General features: G+C 42.3%; 2 protein-coding genes across 3 annotated transcripts in view; both read left to right on the top strand.

Annotated features, from left to right (window-relative positions):
* Positions 1-2,010: 2,010 nt before the first annotated feature.
* LOC106588570 (uncharacterized) lies at positions 2,011-4,871 on the top strand. Its single transcript, XM_014177713.3, has 4 exons — positions 2,011-2,137; positions 3,005-3,269; positions 3,365-3,567; positions 3,929-4,871. Exons 1-4 carry the CDS (start codon positions 2,104-2,106, stop codon positions 4,264-4,266), a joined length of 840 nt encoding a protein of 279 aa, XP_014033188.2. The 5' UTR covers positions 2,011-2,103; the 3' UTR covers positions 4,267-4,871.
* A 248-nt stretch (positions 4,872-5,119) lies between these two features.
* The window catches only part of LOC106588225 (phosphoribosyl pyrophosphate synthase-associated protein 1), a 28,924-nt gene continuing 6,285 nt past the window's right edge, over positions 5,120-27,758 (top strand). For both annotated transcript variants that reach the window (XM_014177023.3, XM_014177038.3), the window contains exons 1-4: positions 5,120-5,692; positions 13,700-13,752; positions 20,467-20,533; positions 24,722-24,894. In XM_014177023.3, the coding sequence (XP_014032498.1) occupies positions 5,610-5,692; positions 13,700-13,752; positions 20,467-20,533; positions 24,722-24,894 (376 nt within the window). In that variant the 5' untranslated portion in view covers positions 5,120-5,609. The remainder of the gene's footprint in view (positions 5,693-13,699; positions 13,753-20,466; positions 20,534-24,721; positions 24,895-27,758) is intronic.

Genomic DNA, 27,758 nt, shown 5'->3' on the forward strand with positions numbered 1-27,758 from the left:
TTTTCCCCCTTAAATTACAATTGTTTATAGAGAAACAACAAAATTGGATGTTCTGAGTCCATGTCAATGCTTAAATCACATCAGAAGGAAAACAAATTGGTCTGGAAGAACACTAACACATTTAGTGAGGAATGTGCCATCTAATGTGCTGGTCTGGCAACGGTTCTGTTCTGCTGCAGCTCATTTCATGGCAAAGTTAGAAAATAACGAATAGTAGATATAAAGTATATACTTCTGCCAGGTAAGACTACTTTGCAGTTAACATTTAACCTCTAAGGATCGCCCCCTGGGGAAAGTATTTCTGTCAACCCACAAAGGCACATGTGCATGTACTTACAGAATTGTTTGGCGAGCTACTCATAGGTGGACTATGAGCTACTGGTAGCTTACGGGCTACAAACTACTGGTAGCTTACGAGCTACCGGGATCTTACCGGCTACGAGCTACTGGTAGCTTACAGGCTTCAAGCTACTGGTAGCTTACGGGCTATGAGCTACTGGTAGCTTATGGGCTATGAGCTACTGGCAGCTCGCAATCAACCTGTTGGAAACCCCTGGTGTAAATGAAGGGGAGGAGACGGGTTAAAGAAGGATTTTTAAGCCTTGAGACAATTGAGACATGGATTGTGTACGTGTTCCATTCCGAGGGTAAATGGGTAAAACATTTAACTGCCTTTGAACGGGGTATGGTGGTAGGTACCAGGCGTACCAGTTTGAGTGTGTCAAGAACTGCAGAGCTGCTGGGTTTTTCACGCTCAACAGTTTTACGTGTGTATTAAGAATGCTCCACCACCCAAAGGACATCCAGCCAACTTGACACAACTGTGGGAAGCATTGGAGTCAAAATGGGCCAACATCCCTGTGGAACGCTTTCGACACCTTGTAGTCCATGCCCTGACGAATTGAGGCTGTTCTGACGGCAAAAGGGGTGCAACTCAATATTAGGTGTTCCTAATGTTTTGAACAATCAGTGTAGATGTACATTTAACTTCTTCAATGAGACACTGGTCAAGTAGGTCAGTTGCCAGTTGGATCCCATCTCTAAGAGTGTCCCAAATGGCACCCTATTCCCTACTTTTGCACTACTTTTGACCAGGGCACACTTCTTTTGACCAGAGCCCTATGGGCACTCGTAAAAAGTAGTGCACTATATATAGGGAATAGGGTGCCATTTAGGATACAGCCTAGATGTGTGTTTTAGGAGTGCGCCTACTCTGGTCTGATGGGGTAGAGACCATTATAATGATTATTGCATAACTATTATGGTGATGTGTTATACACAGCACATTAAGCCTGTCCAATACCTCAGTAGATTTCATTAGCGCCAAGTCACCGTGACAAGATAAGTGCCTTGCGTTGGGCCAGTAACCGAAAGGTCGCTTGTTCAAATCTCCAGGCAGGCTAGGTGAAAAATTGGTCAATGTGCCCTTGAGCAAGGCACTTCACCCTAATTGCTCCTGTAAGTCGCTCTGGTTAAGAGCATCTGTTAAATGACTAAAATGTGAGAGAGTTGCAGGGGGGCAGAGTGACGTGTGTGTGTGTGTGTAAGCGAGCGAGATGGATAGGGTCAAAAGGTGGGAGGTAAGAGACCACCTGAATACTGATGATATTCAATGGTCATTATTCAACACATCATTCCAGTAAATAGCTCTTGACCTGGAGAGTGAATTATGACATTTGAGGTGTCATTCACTCTGAAGTGAGTACATTGTTTGACTGTTTATGGTCAATAAAAAGAAATCAGATGCAGAATCGAGCAATCTTATGTAGGTCAACTATATATTCCAGATTGCCTGTTACCATGCCAAGTCAAAGCCACAAGTGAATATGTTCTGTATTATGGATTGCACAGAGCATCCAGACCCTTTTCTCTGTGATGATGGAATTGACTTTACTTGTCAGAATACACCAGAAACTTTACGCGCGGTATTTTGACCCCATCGTGTGGACACTCCGCGGTCCTGCACAATTTCCGTCTCGCCAGTTTTGCCAGATTTCCAGAGAAGTTGAGTTACACGTCAGAATGGAACCTGTACTGGTGAGTGGACGTGTACTGTGACCTCAACATTTTGTGTGTATCAGCTGATCCCGGATACATGCAGATATGGAACGTGTGGTGGAGATGGCAAATAACGGTGGTGAGCCCGACATAAACTGCTACGTCTGACATTACATATTTTATTGTTCATAAATCCATAACCAGCATTTGTCATTTTATGCGGCTCGTGTGATTTTCCTGTGCGCGCGCTGGCCCATAATAAACAATGCAACATTTATACTTTTAATTTTCTAACTGCGTTGCCTCTGCATGGGTAGACGTGCCGTGTTGCTTGCACTTGTGCCTGGGATGGCAAAGCGTTTTAGCAACTAGCCTACATCACCAGGCAAATAGGGGGCTTCGGCTGTTGCTTTGACAGTGAAAGTGATAATATCGGCTTTGCTTTGTATGACAGCTGATCCCCAATCGCAAACAAATAGCCTACAGGCCGTTCACAGTTAAATTACGTTTATGATTAAATACTTTGCCAGGTTTGTAATCATTAGCTTAATCTGTTACAAATCGTTTCGCCCTGATGCAAAACCGTTTACTCCAAACGGAAAACGCAAACGAGAGTTTCTCTTGGACAAATTCAAATAGGGTCTCACCCGTTATCTTTACGTTTCCTTCTTAAACGGAAACGGTTTCCAAAATGACTACAACCAAGGTATGTTTCCCTAACATTCACCAATGTGAACCCCCTTATATTCAGCCCAGTAGTTTATCTTGCAGCTCCCTATGAAACATCATGTTGAACTTCGAGTTATTTCCTTACCATCTGGATTGTCTATCTACTTTCTGAAGTAGCAATTGAGGAGGAACAGTCAGTGAGGCTTGAACCAGTGTTACAGTATAAGTGCACTAAGGCCCAGACCTCTTGGCAAAGGTCATATCTGAGGATTCTATACCAATAGTCTACGACTTAGATATTGCCTCTCACTTTTTCCGTCCCCCTTCCTCTCCCTAGGTTTCTCCCTCGCCGGCCCCTCCACCACTCCCCGCAAGCGACAGGTGCGATTCTCCGCCCGCCACGACATCCTGCTGCTCCGTGAGGTCATTGCTCAGAACCCGTTCTGTTCCAAGGAGTCGGGTCGTATCTGGGCCCGTGTCGGGGAGATCATCACTGCTGCCCTGCAGGACGAGAGCTTCGAGGTGGACTCCCGGCGTTGCAGGGAGAGGACCATGCTACTGCTGGACTACTACAAGAAGCAGGACTTCCCCAGCCTACGCAGGTTGGTCAAGACTGGCCAGAAGTTGACATTAGACATACATACGCTTAATAGGAGAAATGTATTAGAAGCTGATACCCAACCTTGTATGTGTTCAGGTTTGGGACAGAGAGGCTGTATGCCCAAAAAGAAGACCTACTCCACGAGGTTTTGGAGCTGGAGGCAGAGAAGGGTCTTCTGGCCAGCGGGGAGAGTAAGTACCAGGATGAGGAACTCAGGAAACGAGCATTGGAAGAGCTGGCTAGTCTACCAGAGCAGGACAAACCCATCATTATCTCCACACAAACAGGACAACCCAAAGGTAAGAACCCCATCCAAGTCTGTTTAGATCTGTGAGGTGAGAGAATAACTTTTAGATCTGTGATCATATCCAAAGAGAGGAAGGAAATAGGACACACACCTGAAGAGATTACTGTTATTATAGCACAACTGTGACCAAACCAGTGGTTCCACAGCAATTGCTTAGAATGCCCTGCCCTTGCCCCGCCTAAAACAGTTGTCTCTGTGTGTGCTGTTACTCAAGAGACACACAGTGACATGTTTGCTCCTCAGCAGAAATGTTTGAGTGACTACAGATCAAAGAAATGATAACCAAAAAACATTGACCTTTTGAGACTTTATCCTCCCCATCACCGACTATCTTCCCTCCCTGCCCCCTTCAGTCCCCACGACCCCAGAGCCCGAGGAGCAGCAGGAGGACCTGGCGGAGCTCTCGCTAGTCTCGGCGGCGCCCATGGCCAAGCAGCCGTGCCAATGCTGCTGCCAGACCTACTCAGAGATCCTCAGCTTCCTGGAGAAGCGCTCGGAGGCGGAACAGCGACTGCGGGAGGAGGAGCTATTGCTGAGGAGGGAGGAGCTAGAGATTCAGAGGAGTAAGATCACTCTGGAGAGAGAGAGGCTGGGGGCGGAGAGGAAGGAGAGGGAGAGGAGGTTTGAGCTGGAGAGCCAGGAAAGACAGGTCATATTGGACCTGCTAAAGGAAAAGGTGCTCAAAGGATGAGAGGATTGGTGGGGGGCAGGTGAGGGGCTGAAGGAACCCTAGGTGTATGGTGTGGATATAACATTAAGACGTTGGGAGGGTGGTACTACCTCTGGATCCCACCCTCTGCCCCTTGTTCTACGCCAATGGCCTTAGTGAAGGAATCTGCTGTGACACCCATATCCAAGTGTGGAGAACCATGCTTAGCATTAAGCTAAGCTGGATGACCGCGTTCCACAAGGACACTGACAAAAAATAGGTAGCACATCCTCACACTGTACATACCCACACGTTATCTTATTAATAGTGTGGGTATAGAATAACAAGCTGTTCATCAAAGGTAATTTTTATTGTGAAAAGACAAAATTGCCTCCCAATGTCAATTAACTCTTTAGTCAATTCTGACGTTGTGGTCATTATTATGAAGCTGTTCCTGCTGAAAATTCAAGAAAGTACTACTAATGATATGGGATGGCTGCAATCAATTTTGAAACTGTATTTGTCAATTGAGGAAAGAGTGAAGAAAAGTTTAATTAGGCTAGTTAGATTTCTAGGAAATATGACAAAGTTGTGTAACATTTATTTTAATTTTATTTGTATTATATTAAATTATACATGACCTACCGTTCCCCCTGAAATACCACTTTTTCATAATTTAAAACAGAATATGTTACCTACATGTTTCTTCTTCATAATAACTCATTACTTGAACGTCTCTTTACGCCTGCTACGTAAGGTTACTCTTTGACCTCGCGCATGATTGAAGTGCTCTGAGTGGTTGAAAATTCGCACAAACCGCCCTCTGTTCCAAAGCAGCAATCACATTGGATTATTATACTGCCAATATGTTAATCGTTGGCTACCCAATGAAATTACTCGTATTATTTTCTTTGACGCGACCTCATTGCTACAAAGTTTACATTAGCTACGCTAGAAGCAACATTGTATGCACTTTTTGAGATTACTCGAGTCTGCTGCAGTGTACTTTTATTGCAAAATATTTTTCCAATTGAAGAATTAGGTGGAGGGCGTTTTTCGTAGAGTAGCCTACAGATCTATGTGCGGATGTGGAAAAACTCAGTTTTCTAGTTTGTTAGACCAGTCATACTGCGATCGATAAGTAGACTTGTTTACTTACGCCAGTTATGTAGGTTAGCTACATGCAGGTCGGTGTTTATGCTTTGAGATTTTGTAACATTCCGCACTCATTCGACGTATTTCCGTGTTCTTAAATCCTGAATTTATAAAAGGAGTCGATATTGTCAATGTGAGTAGGCAAAATACGTTGCCATTGACTTTTATAAGGCCTCATAAGTCTCGTCTGTCATTCTCGAACTTCAAAGCTTTCCTATAGTCACTATACAATGAATATCTCAAAAAGTGGGTACCGTGTCTTCTCTGCCAACTCGACCACCGCATGCACGGAGCTCGCCAAGAAGATCACGGAGTAAGTATATGCTGCGCATTCAAATTAGACCCTTGCAACGGTCCTGAAATTACATTTTTTTCCGCTCTTCAGCTGGATTTGAAAGTACTCAAAAGACAAATTAGTGGTGGCCTAGCGCAGTAGTTCCCAAACTTTTTCGGTTACTGTTCCACTAATTGAATTTTGCTCTGCTGGAGTACGCCTGAAGTATCCCCTCGTGTGCATTTTACCAGTGGGCCTATGGTCTCATGAGTCTTCTCAAGTACCCCCTGTGGATAGGCCAAGTACCCCTAGGGTTCCTAGTACCCCTGGGAACCACTGGTCTAGCGGTATAGGGCGCTGCTTCTAGAGAACATGAATCCGGCCCAGTGCTCTTTCAGCAAAAACTCTTAACTTTCCTCTCTCCTATACAATAAAATAAGTAAACGACAGGACTGCCCCACTCCTTAAAAAAAAAGTAGTGGAAAAATATCAGAATTGATCTGTCTGCATAAAAGCAGCCTATTAAGCCTACTTTTACATCGCTAGACTCCAGAGGATCTGTCACTGAAAATTGCAAGGATGAGAGAGAATGACCTTGCACATAACTTTGCTAAGAGACTTCAAGCAAACTGGGCTAACAAATAGGGCCCATTCCAGGCAAACAGTATTTCAAACATAGGGGCAGGTACAGTTGGTGCCCCAGCCCGAGACACTGACCCATTTTTCCGGTTCAAACCGATCTAAATGTAACATGCATTCTTTCTGGCCTCCCGAGTGGCGCAGTGGTCTAAGGCACTGCATCACAGTACTATCTGTGTCACTTGAGATCCTGATTCGAGTCCAGGCTCTGTTGCAGCCGGTCGCGACCGGGTTACCCATTGGGCAGCGCACAATTGGCCCAGCGTCTTCTGGGTTAGGGGAGGGTTTGGCCTGTAGGGATGTCCTTGTCCCATCGCGCTCTAGCAACTCCTGTGGCAGGTCGGGTGCGCATGCACGCTGACAAGGTCGCCAGGTGTACGGTGTTTCCTCCGACACGTTGGTGTGGCTGGCTTCCTGGTTAAGCGGGCATTGTGTCAAGAAGCATTGCAGCTTGGTTGGGTTGTGTTTCGGAGGACGTACTGCTCTCGACCTTCGCCTCTCCCAAGTCCATACAGGGCGTTGCAGCGATGAGACAAGACTAACTACCAATTGGATACCAGGGGGGGGGGGGGTGAATGTAAGAAGCGCTCATCACTTTAAATAGGCTACATAGTTTTTAGAAACAGTCGTTTGGCCATTCTTTGGCTTCAGGCTCATGCGAAGGTGCCTGGAAAGCAGGCTAGCAGTGGAGCCACTGTGGATGCTAAACACCCTTTTGGCCACTCTTGCCAGGCTGGGCAGAGATGCATAGTTGTTTTATTTTTCTATAGGTTGGCCTAAAGATTTTTAATAACCCAATCAAAATGGAAAGCTCCTTGAAAGTGGGAATATGCCAGGCCTATTGGGCCAAAATCAATTCTGGCCTATTGTATAGATAATAGAACAACTGAACAAAGTTTAAGATCAGATTTTTAGTTTAGAAATACTTTGTAACAATGACACTTAGTTATCTATCCACCTCATTCCTTTCATTTAGCATGTGCACGTAGTAAGTACACATCATGCTTTCGGAATACTTATCTTTTCAGATTCCACAATGATTCTTTAGTTGTGGACACTACATCACTCTCTTACTCTTGGTCCTCATCTTTGTAAGTCATCTTGATTTTTGTCCCTGTGTTTTATCTGTTTCTTTATGAAAATATTTAGCAAACTCATGACAGTAGCGAAAGCAAGGGGCTGTAGCAGCACACCAGTAGGCTACAAATGCATGCTGGGCCGGGCATGCCCTGAGCTTGTGAAGTGAGCACTGCTGGAGCGAAATTGGAGCGGGCGAGAAGGCCAACGCTCCAGCCTTTGGGAATCTCGCTCCAGCCCCGCTTACATACTCTGCAACTGATGAGTCCTCTTCTTCAGTGTCGAACTGCATGTAACTGTGTTGACAGTCATTGAGCTACAAGTCATTTTGCATGCCGAGAAATCTCAGGCAATAAATTACCCTGTCACGAAATGCGCTCGCGCGTTACCCTTCGGATAGTGACCTGAACGCACGAACAAAACGGAGATATTTGGATATAACTATGGATTATTTGGAACCAAAATAACATTTGTTGTAGAAGTCCTGGGACTGCATTCTGACAAAGAACAGCAAAGGTAATCCAATTTTTCTAATAGTAATTCTGAGTTTAGGTGACCCCGAAGTTGGCGGATGTCAAAATAGCTAGCCGTGATGGCCGAGCTATGTACTCAGAATATTGCAAAATGTGCTTTCGCCGAAAAGCTATTTTAAAATCGGACATAGCGATTGCATAAAGGAGTTCTGTATCTATAATTCTTAAAATAATTGTTCTGTATTTTGTCAACGTTTATCATGAGTAATTTAGTAAATTCACTGGAAGTTTTCGGTGGGTATGCTAGTTCTGAACATCACATGCTAATGTAAAAAGCTGTTTTTTGATATAAATATGAACTTGATTGAACAAAATATGCATGTATTGTATAACATAATGTCCTAGGAGAAACATCTGATGAAGATCATCAAAGGTTAGTGCTGCATTTAGCTTTGTTTTAGGTATTTGTGATGCATGCTAGTTGCTTGGAAATGGCTGTGGTTTTTTTGTGTCTATGTACTCTCCTAACATGTTCTAATGTCTTGCTTTCGCTGTAAAGCCTTTTGGAAATCGGACAACGTGGTTCGATTCAGGAGAAGTGTATCTGTAAAATGGTGTAAAATAGTCCTATGTTTGAGAACTTTGAATTATGACATTTTGTGGTTTTAAATTTGGCGCTCTGATTTTTCACTGGCTGTTGAGTAGTGTGGGACGATTTTGTCCCACCTCCCCTAGAGAGGTTAAGAACAAATTCTTATTCACAATCACTGCCTACAGCCAAACCCGGACGACGCTGGGCCAATTGTGCGCCGCCCTATGGGACTCCCAATGACGGCCGGTTGTGGATTCGAACCAGGGTGTCTGTAGTGACGCCTCTAGCACTGAGATGCAGTGCCTTAGACCACTGCGCCACTCGGGAGCCCCATTAATGCGCTGTTAAATGTTTTTACCGGAATAAAAGTAAGGTACTGGAGACAAATAAAATAGTTTTCTCTAACTAGGCAAGTCCGTTAACAAATTCTTATTTACAATGACTGCCTCCCTGTGTCATGCCAACAGTAAAGCATCCTGAGACCATTCATGTGTGGGGTTGCTTCTCAGCCAAGGGAGTGGGCTCACTCACAATTTTGCCATCTGTACAAACAATAGTACGCAAGTCTAACCTGTTAGGGCTAGGGGCAGTATTGACACGGCCGGATAAAAAAAACACGTACCCGATTTAATCTGGTTACTACTCCTGCCCAGTAACTAGAATATGCATATAATTATTGGCTTTGGATAGAAATGACCCTAAAGTTTCTAAAACTGTTTGAATGGTGTCTGTGAGTATAACAGAACTCATATGGCAGGGAAAAACCTGAGAAGATTCCTTACAGGAAGTGGCCTGTCTGACAAGTTGTTGTTCATCTTGGCTCTTTTTATTGAAGACTGAGGATATTTGCTGTAACGTGACACTTCCTACGGCTCCCATAGGCTCTCAGAGCCCGGGAAAAAGCTGAATGATATCGAGGAAGCCTCTGGCTGAAACACATTATCGCATTTGGAAAGTGGCTGATCAGAGTACTCTGAGACTCAGGCGTGTGCACGAGTCGACCCCGTGCTTTATTTTCTTTCCTCTTTTTTACCTAAACGCAGATTCCCGGTCGGTATATTATCGCTTGTTTACGAGAAAAATTGCATAAAAATCGATTTTAAACAGCGGTTGACATGCTTCGAAGTACGCTAATGGAATATTTAGAAATTTGTCACGAAATGCGCCATGCTCGTCACCCTCATTTACCCTTTCGGATAGTGTCTTGAACGCACGAACAAAACGCCGCTATTTGGCTATAACAATGGATTATTTGGGACCAAACCAACATTTGTTATTGAAGTAGAAGTCCTGGGAGTGCATTCTGACGAAGAACAGCAAAGGTAATAACATTTTTCTTATAGTAAATCTGACTTTGGTGAGTGCTAAACTTGCTGGGTGTCTAAATAGCTAGCCCTGTGATGCCGGGCTATCTACTGAGAATATTGCAAAATGTGCTTTCACCGAAAAGCTATTTTAAAATCGGACATATCGAGTGCATAGAGGAGTTCTGTATCTATAATTCTTAAAATAATTGTTATGCTTTTTGTGAACGTTTATCGTGAGTCATTTAGTAAATTCACCGGCAGTGTTCGGTGGGAATGCTAGTCACATGCTAGTCACATGCTAATGTAAAAAGCTGGTTTTTGATATAAATATGAACTTGATTGAACAAAACATGCATGTATTGTATAACATAATGTCCTAGGGTTGTCATCTGATGAAGATCATCAAAGGTTAGTGCTGCATTTAGCTGCGGTTTGGGTTTATGTGACATTATATGCTAGCTTGAAAAATGGGTGTCTGATTATTTCTGGCTGGGTACTCTGCTGACATAATCTAATGTTTTGCTTTCGTTGTAAAGCCTTTTTGAAATCGGACAGTGTGGTTAGATTAACGAGAGTCTTGTCTTTAAAATGGTGTAAAATAGTCATATGTTTGAAAAATTGAAGTTTTTGCAAGCGTCCCACCTAGCCCATAGAGGTTAAGCCCTTTTGCCACAACTTTGGAAGTATGCTTTGGGTCATTGTCCATTTGGAAGACCCATTTTCGACCAAGCTTTAACTTCCTGACTGATGTCTTGAGATGTTGCTTCAATATATCTACATAATTTTCTTCCCTCATGATGCCATCTATTTTGTGAAGTGCACCAGTCCCTCCTGCAGCAAAGCACCCCCACAACATGATGCTGCAACCCCCGTGCTTCACGGTTGAGATGCTGTTCTTCGGCTTGCAAGCCTCCCCCTTTTTCCTCCAAACGTAACGATGTTCATTATGGCCAAACCGTTCTATTTTTGTTTCATCAGACCAGAAGACATTTCTCCAGAAAGTAAGATCTTTGTACCAATGTGCAGTTGCAAACCGTAGTGTGGCATTTTTATGGCGGTTTTAGAACAGAGGCTTCTTCCTTGCTGAGCAGCCTTTCAGGTTATATCGATATAAGACTCGTTTTACTGTGGATATAGATACTTTTGTACCCATTTCCTCCAGCATCTTCACAAGGTCCTTTGCTGTTGTTCTGGAATTGATTTGCACTTTTCGCACCAAGTACATTAATCTCTAGGAGACAGAACACGTCTCCTTCCTGAGCGGTATGACGGCTGCGTGGTCCCATGGTGTTAAACAATTTAAAGGCAATGCTACCAAATACTAATTGACTGTATGTAAACTTCTGACCCACTGGGAATGTGATGAAAGAAATAAAAGCTGAAATAAATCATTCTCTCTATTCTGATATTTCACATTCTTAATAAAGTGGTGATCCTAACTGACCTAAGACAGAATTTTTGCAAGGATTAAATGTCAAGGAATTGTGAAACTGCGTTCAAATGTATTTGGCTAAGGTGTATGTAAACTTCCAACTTCAACTGTATGTACAAGTGTGTATTATGCACGTATGAATTGGAAATGTGTTTTGCATATTCAAACTCAACGCTAGACACTCAGTGGGGCCACACCTAGGGTCTGCCTTTATCAACGGTATCTTGCTCATGGGCACGTCGGCAGATTTTTCACCTTGTCGGCTTGGGGATTCTAACTAGCGACATTTTGTTACTGGCCCAACACTAACCGCTAGGCTACTTAACGAGTCCACTCTCGTTTCTCAAAATGCCCTGACCGTACAAAAACATTGAGTGAGAATGGCAAAGGGAGTGGTTTATGACATGGCTACTCCCCATCCGCTGAAGTGAAAGCACCGATGTTGGGCGATTTAGGCCTGGCTCGCAGTCGGCGTTCCAATTCATCCCAAAGGTGTTCGATTGGGTTGAGGTAAAGGGTTCTGTGCAGGCCAGTCAAGTTCTTCCACACCGATCGACAAACCATTTCTGTATGGACCTAGATTGGTGCATGGGGGCATTGTCATGCTGAAACAGGAAAGGACCTTCCCCAAACTGTTGCCACAAAGCTGGAAGCACAGAATCGTCTACAATGTCATTGTATGCTGTAGCGTTAAGATTTTCCTTCACTGGAACTAAGGGGCCTAGCCTGAACCATGACAAACAGCCCCGGACCATTATTCCTCCACGAAACATTAAAGTTGGCACTATGCAGTCGGGCAGGTAGTGTTCTCCTGGCATCGGCCAAACACAGATTCGTCTGTCGGACTGCCAGATGGTGAAATGTGATTCCATCACTCAAAAGACCGCGATTCCACTTCTCCAGAGTCCAATTGTGGTGAGCTTCACACAATCCCAGTGGACGCTTGGCATTGCGCATGGTGAGGGGTTGGGTTAAATGCGGAAGACATTTCAGTTGAAGGCATTCAGTTGTACAACTGACTAGGTATCCCCCTTTCCCTTGTGTGCGGCTGCTCGGCCATAGAAACCCATTTCATGAAGCTCCCATTGGTACAAGAACTGTTCCGGAGGCAGTTTAGAACTCGGTAGCGAGTGTTGCAACCAAGGACAGACGATTTTTACTCGCTTCACGCTTCATCACTCGGCGGTCCTGTTCTGTGAGCTTGTGTGGCCTACCACTTCGTGGCTGAGCAGTTGTTGCTCCTAGATGTTTCCACTTCACAATAACACCACTTACAGTTAACCGGGGCAGCTCTAGCAGGGCAGAAATTTGACGAACTGACTTCTTGGAAAGGTGGCATCCTATGACAGTGCCTTGTTGAAAGTCACTGAGCTCTTCAGTAAGGCCGTTCTACTGCCAACGTTTGTCTATGGAGATTGCATGGATGTATGCTTGATTTTACACACCGGTCAGCGTCGGGTATGTCGGAAATAGCCAAATCCAGTAATTTGAAGGGGTGTACGCACGTGTATGTGTATATGTATGTGTATATGTATGTATATGTGTATATATACGCGTGTGTGTGTGTGTGTGTGTATATATGTGTGTGTGTGTGTGTGTGTGTGTATATATATTTATATTAGCATAACTAGTCTACACAGAACCAAACTGACCCATTGTAAAATGAGAGGCTATTCTTCCCATATTAAAACATATCCAAGTGCAACATGCATAGCTCTGCCCACCTGGGCTTGGCTTATGGAGCGCTCTTTGAAATAAGCACTCGTGTAGTTGTGTTCCAACGGCTCGAGTTCTCTCACCACACTGGTGCAACATTATCTTCCTATTGCGGATTACCCGGACCCCATTTTAAATTCATAAATCAGGTTGTGGGCCTACTAAAACTACTCACCATTTTACACATTTTTCAGTCATGTTACTTCATTGACTAGCTAGCTAACAATGTAACTTCACCAGTATATCCAAACATTTTCAGGCAAAGAAAGAAAAGGGATAGCTTCTTCAGGATATCAATGATCATAGCAAAGAAGGAATGACATCTCTTGCACCTGACATTTTTAAAGAGTGGACCATTTTTTAAATGTAATGCATCTCAGTAGAACATTGTGTTTCTATTGAGATGCATTACATTTACATTCTACACAATGTAGAAACCTAATATTCCACAAATTACAAAGTAATTTTAATGACAGGTATTCATAAACATATCATTTATAATAAACAAATGTCTTTGCACCACCGCTTTAGAGCTCAAAAGTCCTAACCGACTTGCCAAAACTATAGTTTGTTAATAAGAAATTTGTGGAGTGGTTGAAAAATCAGTTTTAATACTCCAACCGAAGTGTGTGTAAACTTCTGACTTCAACTGTATATGAAATAGGACAAATATAAGCTCCCACAAGAAGAATAATGATTGATGACAGTTGGGCAAGTTACTCAAAAGGCGGGCATTCCTCCTGTGTGTGGACGATTTTAGTTATGTGTTTTTGGTTATTTACTGTCTAACGCCTTCCTTCTCTCTTGCAGACGCCTTGGCGTAGACTTGGGAAAGTCAGTTGTTTACCAAGAGTCAAACAGAGGTGAGATGCCAGGTTATACCTTTCAGCTTCATACAGTATACACTGAGTGTACAAAACATTAAGGACACCTTCCTAATATGTGAACGACCAGCTCGATTCAGTCTTGTGACAAAATTGTGTTTTTTTTTTTACATTGGATAAAAGTAGAGACTTAGAGTTGGAAAATGTGATATCATACACTACAGTTGAGGAACAATTGGGAAAGTACTTCTGCTTTGATAGTTGAAAAACTTGTAACCCCACTTTTGACAAAATGGCCCTTGAATGTTTTGTTAAACCTATTAGAGATTTTTATCTACAACCATTCAGTATTGTTCACACCCTCTTAAGGCTTAGCCCCATCTCTTTAAAGATTTACATGTGAGGCCATGTGCTAAACCGAGTGAGTACGGTAGTGAACTAAACAACCAAAGATTTCAAGACTAATGGTTTATACTATGTCTATTGACATGTCTGTATACAGTTGTCGCAGTGACATGAATATTCTATTGTCATCAAACGTATCATTGTCGTTATGAAAAAGTATAAACACAAAAACAAACAGGCTGTATGACATCAGCACCCTGGTGGTCCAAAATAGCATAACTGGTGTATTCTAACACCAATAAACTCATCTGTTTTAAAAATGTATTTAGTACATGTCAATCTTGCTAACCAGGCAAATAAAAGCAACTTGCTAAACAATGTTTTGGTTCGTTTCTAGCTTGTTAGCTGGCTTGCCAGTTCAAGTAATGGCCATATCATATAGCTGACAACGTATTCATTTAGCTAATTTGTATTCATTATTATAGGAAAATAAACTCACAACAAGATCATTATTTACAAGTTAATGGCAAGCTAACTACAGAAAATAGCTTACGGTTGTGATTGTGACAAATTATTTTATTTATTGAACATGGACACTGTCTCGCTGGTCATATCCTAATTTGACTTCGGTGCAGGTCATGTTGTTCTTCACATTACCGTCTCTGGTAAACACGCACTATACAACTGATTTTATTTGATATTTGTCACATGCATAGGATACAGAAGGTGTAAATGGTACAGTGAAAGTTTACTTGCATAGTCAGTCTTTTTTTTGTTTAGACATCTAGCTAGCTAAACAATGAACCGTAATCCCAACCCATAACGTTACTGTCCTTTATGAATCTACAGGTAGCTAAAGCTAACCAACTAGGTTCAATGTTTCTTAGCTAGCTAACATTAGGCTATAGCTAGCAATGCAAATGGCTCTGAGATATGAATAATATTACTACACATATCATACACGTAATGTTATCTAGCGAGACAGCCAGCTAAGTTATTTTCTGCCAAAATTTAGAAACGTATAATATCGGAAAATGTAGCTAGCTAGACTCTCTTACACGTATTCATAGATTAACCTTTCTGGGAAGGGGGTTCCGCTAGCGGAACACCTGGCCTAAAGCCAGTGAAATTGCAGGGTGCCAAATTCAAACGAAATCTCATAATTCAAATTCCTCAAACATACAAGTATTATACACCATTTTAACCTCTATGGGCTAGGTGGGACGCTTGCGTCCCACCTACTCAACAGCCAGTTGAATCCTGTGGCGCGTTATTCAAATACCTTAGATATGATATTACTTCAATTTTTCAAAAATATGACTATTTTACACCATTTTAAAGAGAAGACTCTCGTTAATCTAACCACACTGTCCGATTTCAAAAAGGCTTTACAACGAAAGCAAAACATTAGATTATGTCAGCAGAGTACCGAGCCAGAAATAATCAGACACCCATTTTTCAAGCTAGCATATAATGTCACATAAACCCAAACCACAGCTAAATGTAGCACTAACCTTTGATCTTCATCAGATGACAACCCTAGGACATTATGTTATACAATACATGCATGTTTTGTTCAATCAAGTTCATATTTATATCAAAAACCAGCTTTTTACATTAGCATGTGACTAGCATGTGACTAGCATTTCCACCGAACACTGCCGGTGAATTTACTAAATTACTCACGATAAACGTTCACAAAAAGCATAACATTTATTTTAAGAATTATAGATACAGAACTCCTCTATGCACTCGATATGTCCGATTTTAAAATAGCTTTTCGGTGAACGCACATTTTGCAATATTCTCAGTAGATAGCCCAGCATCACAGGGCTAGCTGTTTAGACACCCAGCAGGTTTAGCACTCATCAAAGTCAGATTTACTATAAGAAAAATGTTATTACCTTTGTTGTCTTCATCAGAATGCACTCCCAGGACTTCTACATCAATAACAAATGTTGGTTTGGTCCAAAATAATCCATCGTTATATCCAAACAGCGGCGTTTTGTTCGTGCGTTCTAGACACTATCCTAAAGGCTAAATAAGGGTGACGAGCATGGCGCAATTCGTGACAAAAGAATTCTAAATATTCCATTACCGTACTTCGAAGCATGTCAACCGCTGTTTAAAATAAATTTTTATGCAATTTTTCTCATAAAAAAGCGATAATATTCCGACCGGGAATCTGCGTTTAGATAAACAGACAAAGGAAAAGAAACCATTCGGTCGAAGCGGGCACACGCCTAAGCCCATAGTACTCTGAGTGGCCACTTGCCAAAAGCGATAAAGTGTTTCAGCCAGAGCCTGCCTCGATATCGTTCAATGTTTTCCCGGGCTCTGAGACCCTATGGAAGACGTAGGAAGTGTCACGTTATTGCACAGATCCTGAGTCTTCAATAAAAAGAGCCAAGATGAAACACTACTTCTCAGACAGGCCACTTCCTGCTTGAAATCTTCTCAGGTTTTGGCCTGCCATAGGAGTTCTGTTATACTCACAGACACCATTCAAACAGTTTTAGAAACTTTAGGGTGTTTTCTATCCAAAGCCAATAATTATATGCATATTCTAGTTACTGGGCAGGAGTAGTAACCAGATTAAATCGGGTACGTTTTTTATCCGGCCGTGTCAATACTGCCCCCTAGCCCTAACGGGTTAAAGATAAACTTCTCGTTAATCCAACCACAGTGTCCGATTTCAAAAAGGCTTTACGGTGAAAGCACACCATGGGATTATGTTAGGTCAGCGCCTAGCCACAAAAACCATACAGCCATTTTCCAACCAAGGAGAGGTGTCTCAATAGTCAGAAATAGCATTAAAATTAATCACTTACCTTTAATGATCTTCATCTGATGGCACTCCCAGGTCTCCATGTTTAGACAATAAATGTTTGTTTTGTTCGTTGAAGTTCATCTTTATGTCCAAATACCTCCTTTTTGTTAGCTCGTTTAGTCCAGTAATCCAAATGCATAAAGTGCTGGCACAAAGTCTAGACAAAGTCAAAGTTCCATTTGAGTTCGTAGAAACATGTCAAACGATGTTTCTAATCAATCCTTAGGGTGTTTTTATCATAAATATTCAATAATGTTTCAACCGGACAATACTGTTTTCATTAGAAAGGGAACGGAGCTCGCACTTACGCGCGTGACTAAACTAAACGCTTTCACCTGGGCCATCTGCTTTAAGTGGTCTTATTCGCTCCCCTTTCACAATAGAAGCCTGAAACAACTTCTAAAGACTTGACATCTAGTGGAAGCCTTAGGAAGTGCAATCTGACCCCACTGACACTGGATATTCGATAGGCATTCACTTAAACTACAAACCTCAATTCCCACTTCCTGGTTGGATTTTTCTCAGGTTTTCGCCTGCCATATGAGTTCTGTTATACACAGACATTATTTTAACAGTTTTGGAAACTTGCGTGTTTTCTATCGAAATCTACTAATTATATGCATATTCTAGCTTCTGGGCCTGAGTAACAGGCAGTTTACTCTGGGCACGCTTTTTATCCAAACTTCCCAATGCTGCCCCCTATCCCTAAAGAGTTAACGCTTCTCCCTCACCGATGCCATGGTTGCCCTTAGTTTGAAGATGTAATCCGGAGACAGGTGTTTTATACAACAGCCTTCCGTGTTCTTTTTGACTCCTTCCGCATATTTGCAATCAAATGGCAGAATCTCCTTAGCTGTCATACTCTGCTTCCACAGGGCATTTCACCAATTTCAAAACTCTGTCCTCACGAAAGTGGAGAGCATTAGCAACACTTTTGCAGTTCATTGTGATATCGTTCAAAAAAGCAGCGTTCGAAAGGATTACCTACAAATACTGAGCAGTTCACGCTATAGAAAGACGCGTGCTACATGGCAGACCAATCCAATCGGCATATCCAGCCCATCCATTATCTCAGCCAATCATGGCTAGCGGAAAGGTTCCTGTTTTTTTTTCTGTGGCTAAATCAACTAGGCTCGTAATTTAACTATTTTATTCATATATACAGATGGCATACAATTTTATTAAGGCACTTGAGTACACATTCCAAAAGCATTTTTTATTTAAAAAATGTTTACGTTCAAATACTTCGTTAAGTATTGACACGCGACAGGAGTTTTCCTGAAACGAGTCACATTGAGTTGCACCCCCCCACACTTCTGCCCTCAGAACAGCCTCAATTCGTCGGGCATGGACTCTACAAGGGGTCGAAAGCATTCCACAGGGATGCTGGCCCATGTTGATTCCAATGCTTCCCAAACATGTCAAGTTGGCTGGATGTCCTTTGGGTGGTGACCAGTCTTGACACACATGGGCAAACTGTTGAGTGTGAAAAACCCAGCAACGTTGTAGTTCTTGTCACAAACCGGTGCACCTGCTACCATACCCTGTTCAAAGGCTCCCTCTGAATGGCGCACATACACAATCCATGTCTCAATTGTCTTGGGTAAAAAATTATTTTTAAGCCTTGTCTCCTTCCCTTCATCTACACTGATTGAAGAGGATTTAACAAGTGACATCATAAGGGATTGTAGCTTTCATCTGGTCAGTCTGTCATGGAAAGAGCAGATGTCCTTTGATGTTTTGTACACTAAGTGTATATAAAATCTACAGACCTACTATAGTATAGATCCCTCAAACTCATATCTGGATCTCGAAGCCAGTTCCACTGCATCTTTTCATTGTTCCCATTTAATCAGGGACAGATTTAGACCTGGGATACCAGGTGTGCAATTATCAGGTAGAACAGAAAACCAGCAGGCTCTGGACCTCGTAGTGTAAGAGCTAAATATCCCTGGTATACAGTGCATTCGGAAAGTATTCAGACCCCTTGACTTTTTCCACATTTTGTTATGTTACAGCCCTATTCTAAAACGGATTAAATTGTTTTCTTTAAATTTACACACAATACCACATAATGACAAAGCAAAAATAGGTTTAGACAATTTTGTTAATGTATTAAAAATAAACTGATCACATTTACATAAGTATTCAGACCCTTTACTCAGTACTTTGTTGAAGCACCTTTGGCAGCAACTACAGCCTCAAGTCTTCTTGGCTTGGCACACCTGTATATGGGGAGTTTCTTCCATTTTTCTCTGCAGAGCCTCTCAAGCTCTGTCAGGTTGGATGGGGAGCGTCGATCGCGCTTAAGTCCGGACTCTGGCTGGGCCCCTCTAGGACATTTAGAGACTTGTCCCAAAGCCACTCCTGCGTTGTCTTGGCTGTGTGCTTAGGGTTGATGGCCTTAGGTCCTGAGCGCTCTGGAGCAGGTTTTCAACGAGGATCTTTCTCTACTTTGGTCTGTTCACATTTCCCTCAATCCTGACTAGTCTCTTAGTCCCTGCCGCTGAAAAACATCCCCACAGTATGATGCTGCCACCACCATGCTTCACGTAGGGATGGTGCCAGGTTTCCTCCAGACGAGACGCTTGGCATTCTGGCCAAAGAGATCAATTTTGGTTTCATCACATCAGAGAATCTTGTTTCAGAGTCTTGTTTAGTCTGAGAGTCTTTTGGTGCCTTTTGGCAAACTCCAAGCAGGCTGTCAACGTGCCTTTTTACTGAGGAGTATCGTCTGTCTGGCCACTACCATAAAGGCGTGATTGTTGGAGTGCTGCGGAGATGGGAGAACCTTCCAGAAGGAGGACAATCTCCACAGAGGAACTCTGGAGCTCTGTCAGTGACCATCAGGTTCCTGGTCACCTCCCTGACCAAGGCCTTTCTCCCCTGATTGCTCAGTTTGGCCAGGCGGCCAGCTCTAGGAAGAGTCTTGGTGGTTCCAAACTTCTTCCATTTAAGAATGGAGGCTACTGTGTTCTTGGAGACCTTCAATGCTGCAGAATTTTTGTTGGTACCCTTCCCCTGATCTGTGCCTCGACACAATCCTGTCTCTGAGCTCTACGGACAATTCCTTCGACCGCATGGCTTGGTTTTTGCTCTGACATGCACTGTCAACTGTGGGACATTATATATAGACAGGTAGGTGTGTGTGTGTGTGTGTGTGTGTGTGTGTGTGTGTGTTTCCAAATCATGCCCAAACATTTTGAATTTAACACAGGTGGACTTCAATCATGTTGGAGAAACCTCTCAAGGATGATCAATGGGAACAGGATGCACCTGAGTTCAATTTAGTCTCATAGCAAAGGGTCTTGATACTTATGTAAATAAGGTATTTCAGTTTTTACTTTTATGTAATTGTGCAATTTTTTCAAACAGTTTTTGCTTTATCATTATGGGGTATTGTGTGTAGATTGAAGAAACATTTTTATTTAACACGTTTTCGAACAAGGCTGTAACGTGAAAAAATGTAAGGGGTCTGAATACCTTCCGAATGCACTGTAGATGATGGTCCGCATACTGTATCTGGGGTTACTTGCTCTTGGAACTTATTTGCTGCTCTTTTTTACATTTATTTACAGAAACCAGGGTGGATGTGAAAGAGTCTGTTCGTGGTCAAGACATCTTTATCATTCAGACCATTCCAAGGTGAGAGGATCCGGGTGTCATGTCTTCTACACCGTCTGAATTGAGTGTGTATTTTCTAGTTGGTTGGATATGCAGTATCACCACAGAACCAAATTGATCATTAGAAACTAAAAGTAAATGTATTCCCTTGTGAAATTAGGCAGACACTGTTGATTCATCGCTGACCAGTCAGAATGACCCCCATGGTTGTCTGTCCTCCACAAACATATTTTCATCCAGTGGTTATGTCATTCATTGGTTGGCAGGAGCTGCCTGTTAAATTGGGATTGCAATATTAACAGCCAACTAGGGGCCACTGACCTGTAATGAGTAACTTTCCTTAACTTTTATTTAATTTATTTTTAATCGAAAACCAGATGTTTTAGGCTTATTTATAGTGAAACACATCAATTCTGGTCTTAATTTTGACAGTTTGTTGCAAAGGTGATATATTTAGGTATTTTAGTAGTAAATCTAGCTCTTTTTGTCCCGAACAGTTAAACTCAACCATTGAAATCATAATGTAAAGAAGGCACCTTGAAGGTGCCTCTTCATCTCAAGGGAGGGGTTTGGTATGAAATACACTCCCTTCTAGATGTGCTAGGTGGTACAACCTCGAGGCTCACTATATAAAAGCAGGTGACCGCACGCCTTATTTGGTAATGGTCTTGGTAAGTGGAGTGTGCCAGTATATTTTGCATGAGACTTCCTTGACTAGACTACTGACGTTACACAAAATTCAAAAGGCAGTAAGGCACATTTCCGCATATGATAAATGTTTTTGCTTACCGTTTCATACACTTATGTGCTTTTATGAAGAATAAAAACATGTAGGCTATGTGAATTTTACGTTTATATTCGTAGCTATATCCATCATAACGAGAAATGGGTGACAATGGTTTCCCAACTGCTATGACTAATTGGTGGCTCATAGTTCAATGGTTGTGATTTCTAATCCCACATGGGGCAGACACCTTTTTATTTCAAGTCCTTAATTTACAATATTTATTCCTGGTAGTAGTTGTAGGGTTTAATAGAGTACCTACAGGGCTGGTCCTGGCCCTTCTGCACCCCTAGGCGAGACAACAAAAATTGACGCCCCTTCAACAATAGTCCCAGTAAGCAAAATGATGTTGGAACGACGTCTAAAGTACTTTTTTCCAGACATTGAAGTTAGATTCATTTTTAGTTCTGAATGAAAGTTGACAAGATGTTATTCATAGTCTGTTTGTTGCAAATAAAGGCTGGTCCAGCCCGGACAAAAAAATATGTCCAAAATGCGTCAGTATCGGTCCGTTCTTACTGAGGTATAGCCTACAGCAGGGATGGTCAACTCCAGTCCTTGGGGTCGGGAGAGGTGTCAAACTTGTTCCACATCTCTGGTCAACACAGATGCTGACACTAATTCCATTCTAAACTGTAGATGATCATTTGTTGATTATTGGTGTCAGATTTGTTATCTGGGGCAAAAGTGTGACACGAGTCAGGCCCTAGAGGACTGGAGTAGCCCATCCCTGGCCTACAGTGTTGTCTAAAATAGAATTTTAGGAATGCCATCTATGTGGTAGGACTACCCTATGTAAAACACAAAGATGACTGGGGAAAAAAAGGTGTCGGTGCTTAATGGAGTGTAGTCAACCATGTCTGCCCACAATGGAATTTTATGACTGCCCATCCTTGGGGTGTAGGCCCATATTTTGTAAAACAGGCCGTTGCATTGGCTTCATTAGTCCTGATTCCTGCTTTTTAAGCTCTGACTATCAGCAATCCAATTGTATCAGTAGGCGTTATCCTGAGCCTATTTGCAATGTGTTTACACAGTGGGAAGGGCAGAATTAAATTGTTTGCTAATATCAGTAAAAAAACATGTAGGAATACACATGAAATTTAGCACACGGGGTGAAAGTCCTGGACAGTGAGTAGCATGATTGTCCATTCCATATTGTCTATTTTACTTTGACTTATCCTGTTTTTAGGATGTTTGTTAATATGTCAGCGCATTCTTTATTTGATTGGAGGCCATTTAGGTTAGGCAATTGGATTGGAGAAACCTACATGATGTAAAAGTTGTTCGTCTCATTACGTTGTTATACATTTTATCTCCAGCCTTTTGGCTACAGAAAAGGCGACATACTCTTTCTACCATATGCTACACGATTTATGTAAAAAAAAATTATGGTATGTTGGAACGCCGTAGCGACGCGTCTCTCCAACTGCACTCTGGAGAGGCGCGCTTGGAATGGACAAGTTAAATATTTTGCGGCCCTGCCTTTGACGAAGTTTGCAATGCTTATCATAGGGCAGCATCAGCACTCACCTTAAGCTGGAGACTCATATCTCCCTCACTAACGTCAAGCACCAGCTGTCAGAGCAGCTCACAGATCATTGCACCTGTACATAGCCCATCTGTAAATAGCCCATCCAACTACCTCATCCCCGTACTGTATTTATTTTGCTCCTTTGCACCCAAGTATCTCTACTTGCACATTCATTTTCAGCACATCAATCACTCGTGTTTAATTGCTATATCGTAATTACCTCGCCACTTTGGCCTATTTTATTGCCTTACCTCCCTTATCTTACCTCATTTGCACACACTGTATATAGACTTTTTCTACTGTATGTTTTTTTTATTCCATGTGTAACTCTGTTGTATGTGTCGAACTGCTTTGCTTTATCTTGGCCAGGTCGCAGTTGTAAATGAGAACTTGTTCTCAACTAGGCTACCTGGTTAAATAAAGGTGAAATAAATCAAAAAAACATTAAAAGCCCATATGCCACAGGTTGAGAGAAATTGTTTTTGGGCAGAATTAATTATGTGAGGTTGGAGGTGAGTCTTGGTCAGTTTAGCTCAGAAAATGGCGCCCTAGTCAATCTGCCACCATAGGTGGATGCCTAATCCTACCTTTGGTCCCGTGTGGCTCAGTTGGTAGAGCATGGTGTTTGCGACGCCAGGGTTGTGGGTTCGATTCCCATGGGGACCAGTACGGAGAAGAAAAAAATAAGGTATGCAATGTATGCATTCACTACTGTAAGTCGCTCTGGATAAGAGCGTCTGCTAAATGCCTAAAATGTAATGAGCGAGCCGGCCCTGGTACCCAAGACCAATCTGAGTTAATTTGACTGTTGGAAAAAGAGCTACTGCGTAAATAATGCAATACAGGTTGGATTGAATTGAGCCCCTAATCTTAATTTTCAAGGTGACGATTGCATTTTTTCCCCTCAACACAATACCGCAATAAATGTGAGTCCACATTTAAAATGTTTTTTGCACCCTAAGGGGGATTTGATCTTAAACCGCAAGTGGCAATAGATGCTAGGAACTTGGTGACTAACCACTGTGCGCTAACTGTCTAGAGATGTATTTGCTCACAATGCACAGAATTGTCAGATTATGCTTTAGTGAGAAAGTGTTGGGATCAGGTACAACTATGTTTACCAATTCCTTCCACCTACAACTTCTAGCCTGAATGCATTTTTAGAACATGCAAAGGGTGAAATTGGGGTTGAGTTGCCCTTTAATGATTGTGGTTGGCTCTGCTGTTTCAGGAGGCTGCCTAGGCCAAATCTACTCTGGCACTACCTTATTGCACTCTTTGTATTAGTTAAGTAATAAGACGTTATCTTTGATTACTAATTATAGTGTTAATAAAAGTGCATCAAGTCCCCAAGAAAGTTTGCCTTTGCTTCTCTCATGAACTGGCTGAATCCCATACAACAAGGGAGTCATTCTTCGATACGATCTTGAGGCTTAATCATTTAGAAATGCCCCATAGCTTTCAAGGTTATACTTCAGGTTTTAGGGAACGACTATTAGTGTGGCGCGCAACGTCTTGTCTTACAATGTGGCGATTAGTGCCAGGACAATGGGTACGTAGTCAAGTAAGTTAACATTGTAGGATACTGACTAGCGTCATAGACTCACTCAAATGTGTAGTGAATGTGTTTGTTCAAAGACGAGTGTTAACTCAGAGAGCGAACGCTCTCAGTGGGCTAATGTGGTCTTGAGACGTGCCGACATCTTGAATTTTATACCCCGTCAGTTACTACGACATGCAAATTAAAACCATGACAACACAACAGCCATTTTTTTTTATTCAACAGTTTACTGAAATAACTACTCTGTATCTCACTCTTGCTTATTACATTATCTTATTTCTGTCCATCTGTCTCCATTGTCCCTTGAATGTTTTTTTTTGTCCTACCCAGAGATGTGAACACGGCCATCATGGAGCTGCTGGTCATGGCCTACGCTCTCAAGACTAACTGTGCCAAGAACATCATTGGGGTCATCCCCTACTTCCCTTACAGCAAGCAGTGCAAGATGAGGAAGAGGGGCTCCATTGTCTGCAAGCTGCTGGCCTCCATGCTCGCTAAAGCCGGTATGATACTATATGGCTACTGTATGCCTCATGTGGCTTTCTTGTTGTTGTGATACCAAGAATGATCTTTTTTTTTTTTTTTTTTTGCATAGTAGGTTACAATGTTGTAGGAAGATGGTTACAACACTGCTAAGATAAGTTGTACACGTAAGTTATTAAAAAAAAAAACAAAAAAAAAATGTTTTTACCACATACTGGTAGGTAACGCAGCCTGGTATCAAATTGTATTGGTCACATACATACATCTGCTAAACATCTGTGTTTAGCAGATGTTATTGCGGGTGTAGAAAAAGGCTTGTTTCTAGCGCCAACAGTGCAGTAATATCTCAAGTATATCTAACAATTTCACAACAAAACACACACATCTGTAAATATATGGACGCGCAATGTCAGAGCGACAGACTAAGATACAGTGTATATACATATGAGATGAGTAATGCAAAATATGTAAACATTATAAAGTGACTAGTGTTCCATTATTAGTGGCCAGTGATGATTTCAAGTCTATATAGGGCAGCAGCCTCTAATGTGCTAGTGATGGCTATTTAGCAGTCTGATGGCCTTGAGATGGAAGCTGTTTTTCAGTCTCTCGGCCCCAGCTTTGATGCACCTGTGCTGACCTTGCTTTCTGGATGATAGCGGGGTGAACAGGCAGTGGCTCAGGTGGTTGTTGTCCTTGATGATCTACTAGACGTAACAGGAAATGTAAATCCCGGACACTCAAATTGTATGATATGTAACGTATGGTTACATAAGACACAATGGTCTAAGGCAAAAATTGAAGTCTGGTGGGTGGGCTTATAAGGCGAACGTCTAGCAACCCAAAGGTTGTGAGTTCAAATGTCATCACGGACAACTTCGTTTTAGCTACTTTTCAACCACTTACTACTTTTCAGCTACTTAGCATGTTAGCTAACCCTTCCCCTAACCTTAACCCTTTTAGCTAACCTTAACCGTATCATACGTTTTGCAAATTTGTAACATATAGCATGTTTTGGAAATTCAGAACATATTGTACGTTTTGCAAATTTGTAATTTATTTTTATTCAACCTTTTATTTAACTAGGCAAGTCAGTTATCAACAAATTCTTATTTACTATGACGGCCTACCAAAAGGGGGCTGGGATTAAAAAAATAATAAAAATAAATAAATATAGGAGAAAATATCACGACAAGAGAGAACACTACATAAAGAGAGACCTAAGATGACAACATAGCATGGCAGTAACACAACATTGTAGCAACACGAAGCATGGTACAAACGTTGGGCACAGGCAACAGCACAAAGGGCAGAGGCAACAATACACGTGAAGCAGTCACAACTGTCAGTAAGAGTGTCTACGATTCCATCTTTGAATGAAGATGGAGATAAAACGGTGCAGTTTGAGTGTTTTTTTGCACCTCGTTCCAGTTGCTAGCTGCAGCGAACTGAAAAGAGGAGCGACCAGCAGAACAGGTTTTGTATGTGGAGGTTGAGGGGTGCACTAGGCATCTCAGATAGGGTGGAGTGAGGCCTGAGAGGGTTTTTATAAATAAGCATCGACCAGTGCGTCTTGCGACGGGTTTACAGAGATGGCCAGTTTACAGAGGAGTATAGATTGCAGTGATGTGTCCTATAAGGAGCGTTGGTGGCAAATCTGATGGCAGAATGGTAGAGAACATCTAGCCGCTCGAGAGCACCCTTACCTGCCGATCTATAAATTATGTCTCCTTAGTCTAGCATGGGTAGGATGGTCATCTCAATCAGGGTTAGTTTGGCAGTTGGGGTGCAAGAGGTGTAATTACGATGGAGGAAACCAAGTCTAGATTTAACTTTAGCCTGCAGCTTTGATATGTGCTGAGAGAAGAACAGTGTACTGTCTAGCCATACTCCTTAGTACTTGTATGAGGAGACTACCTCAAGCTCTAAACCCTCAGAGGTAGTAATCACACCTGTGGGGAGAGGGGCATTCTTCTTACCAAACCACATGACCTTTGTTTTGGAGGTGTTCAGAACAAGGTAAAGGATAGAGAAAGCTTGTTGGACACTAAGAAGGCTTTGTTGAGTGTTTAACACAAAATCCGTGGAGGGGCCAGCTGAGTATAAGACTATCTGTATACAAATGGATGAGAGTGCTTCCTACTGCTTGAGCTATGTTGTTGACATATAATACAAATTGTAATTCATAACATATACGAAATGGGTGATGGACATACACAAATTAATAAATACCATATGAAACGTAACATATCATTGTGTTTCCGATTTACTTACAGAATAATACGAAATGCTCTGAGACCGGGTTGGGTAACGTTACACCATAGCAAGTCCATCAACTCTGTCACCACATACAGCTAGCAGAAAAGCCAACGGTCATATTAAATCAAATCAAATCTATTTATATAGCCCTTCTTACATCAGCTGATATCTCAAAGTGCTGTACAGAAACCCAGCCTAAAACCCCAAACGGCAAGCAATGCAGGTGTAGAAGCACGGTGGCTAGGAAAAACTCCCTAGAAAGGCCAAAACCTAGGAAGAAACCTAGAGGAACCAGGCTGAGGGGTGGCCAGGCTGTGCCGGGTGGAGATTATAACAGCACATGGCCTAGATGTTAAAATGTTCATAAATGACCAGCATGGTCAAATGATAATAATCATAGTAGTTGTCGAGGGTGCAACAAGTCAGTAACACGAGTAAGTGTCAGTTGGCTTTTTCATAGCCGATCTTTGAGAGTATCTCTACCGCTCCTGCTGTCTCTAGAGAGTTGAAAACAGCAGGTCTGGGACAGGTAGCACGTCCGGTGAACAGGTCAGGGTTCCATAGCTGCGGGCAGAACAGTTGGAACTGGAGCAGCAGCACGGCCAGGTGAACTGGGGACAGCAAG

Source organism: Salmo salar, chromosome 02 (assembly GCF_965601325.2).
Source record: "Salmo salar chromosome 02, fSalSal1, whole genome shotgun sequence".
Classification (NCBI taxonomy): domain Eukaryota; kingdom Metazoa; phylum Chordata; class Actinopteri; order Salmoniformes; family Salmonidae; genus Salmo; species Salmo salar.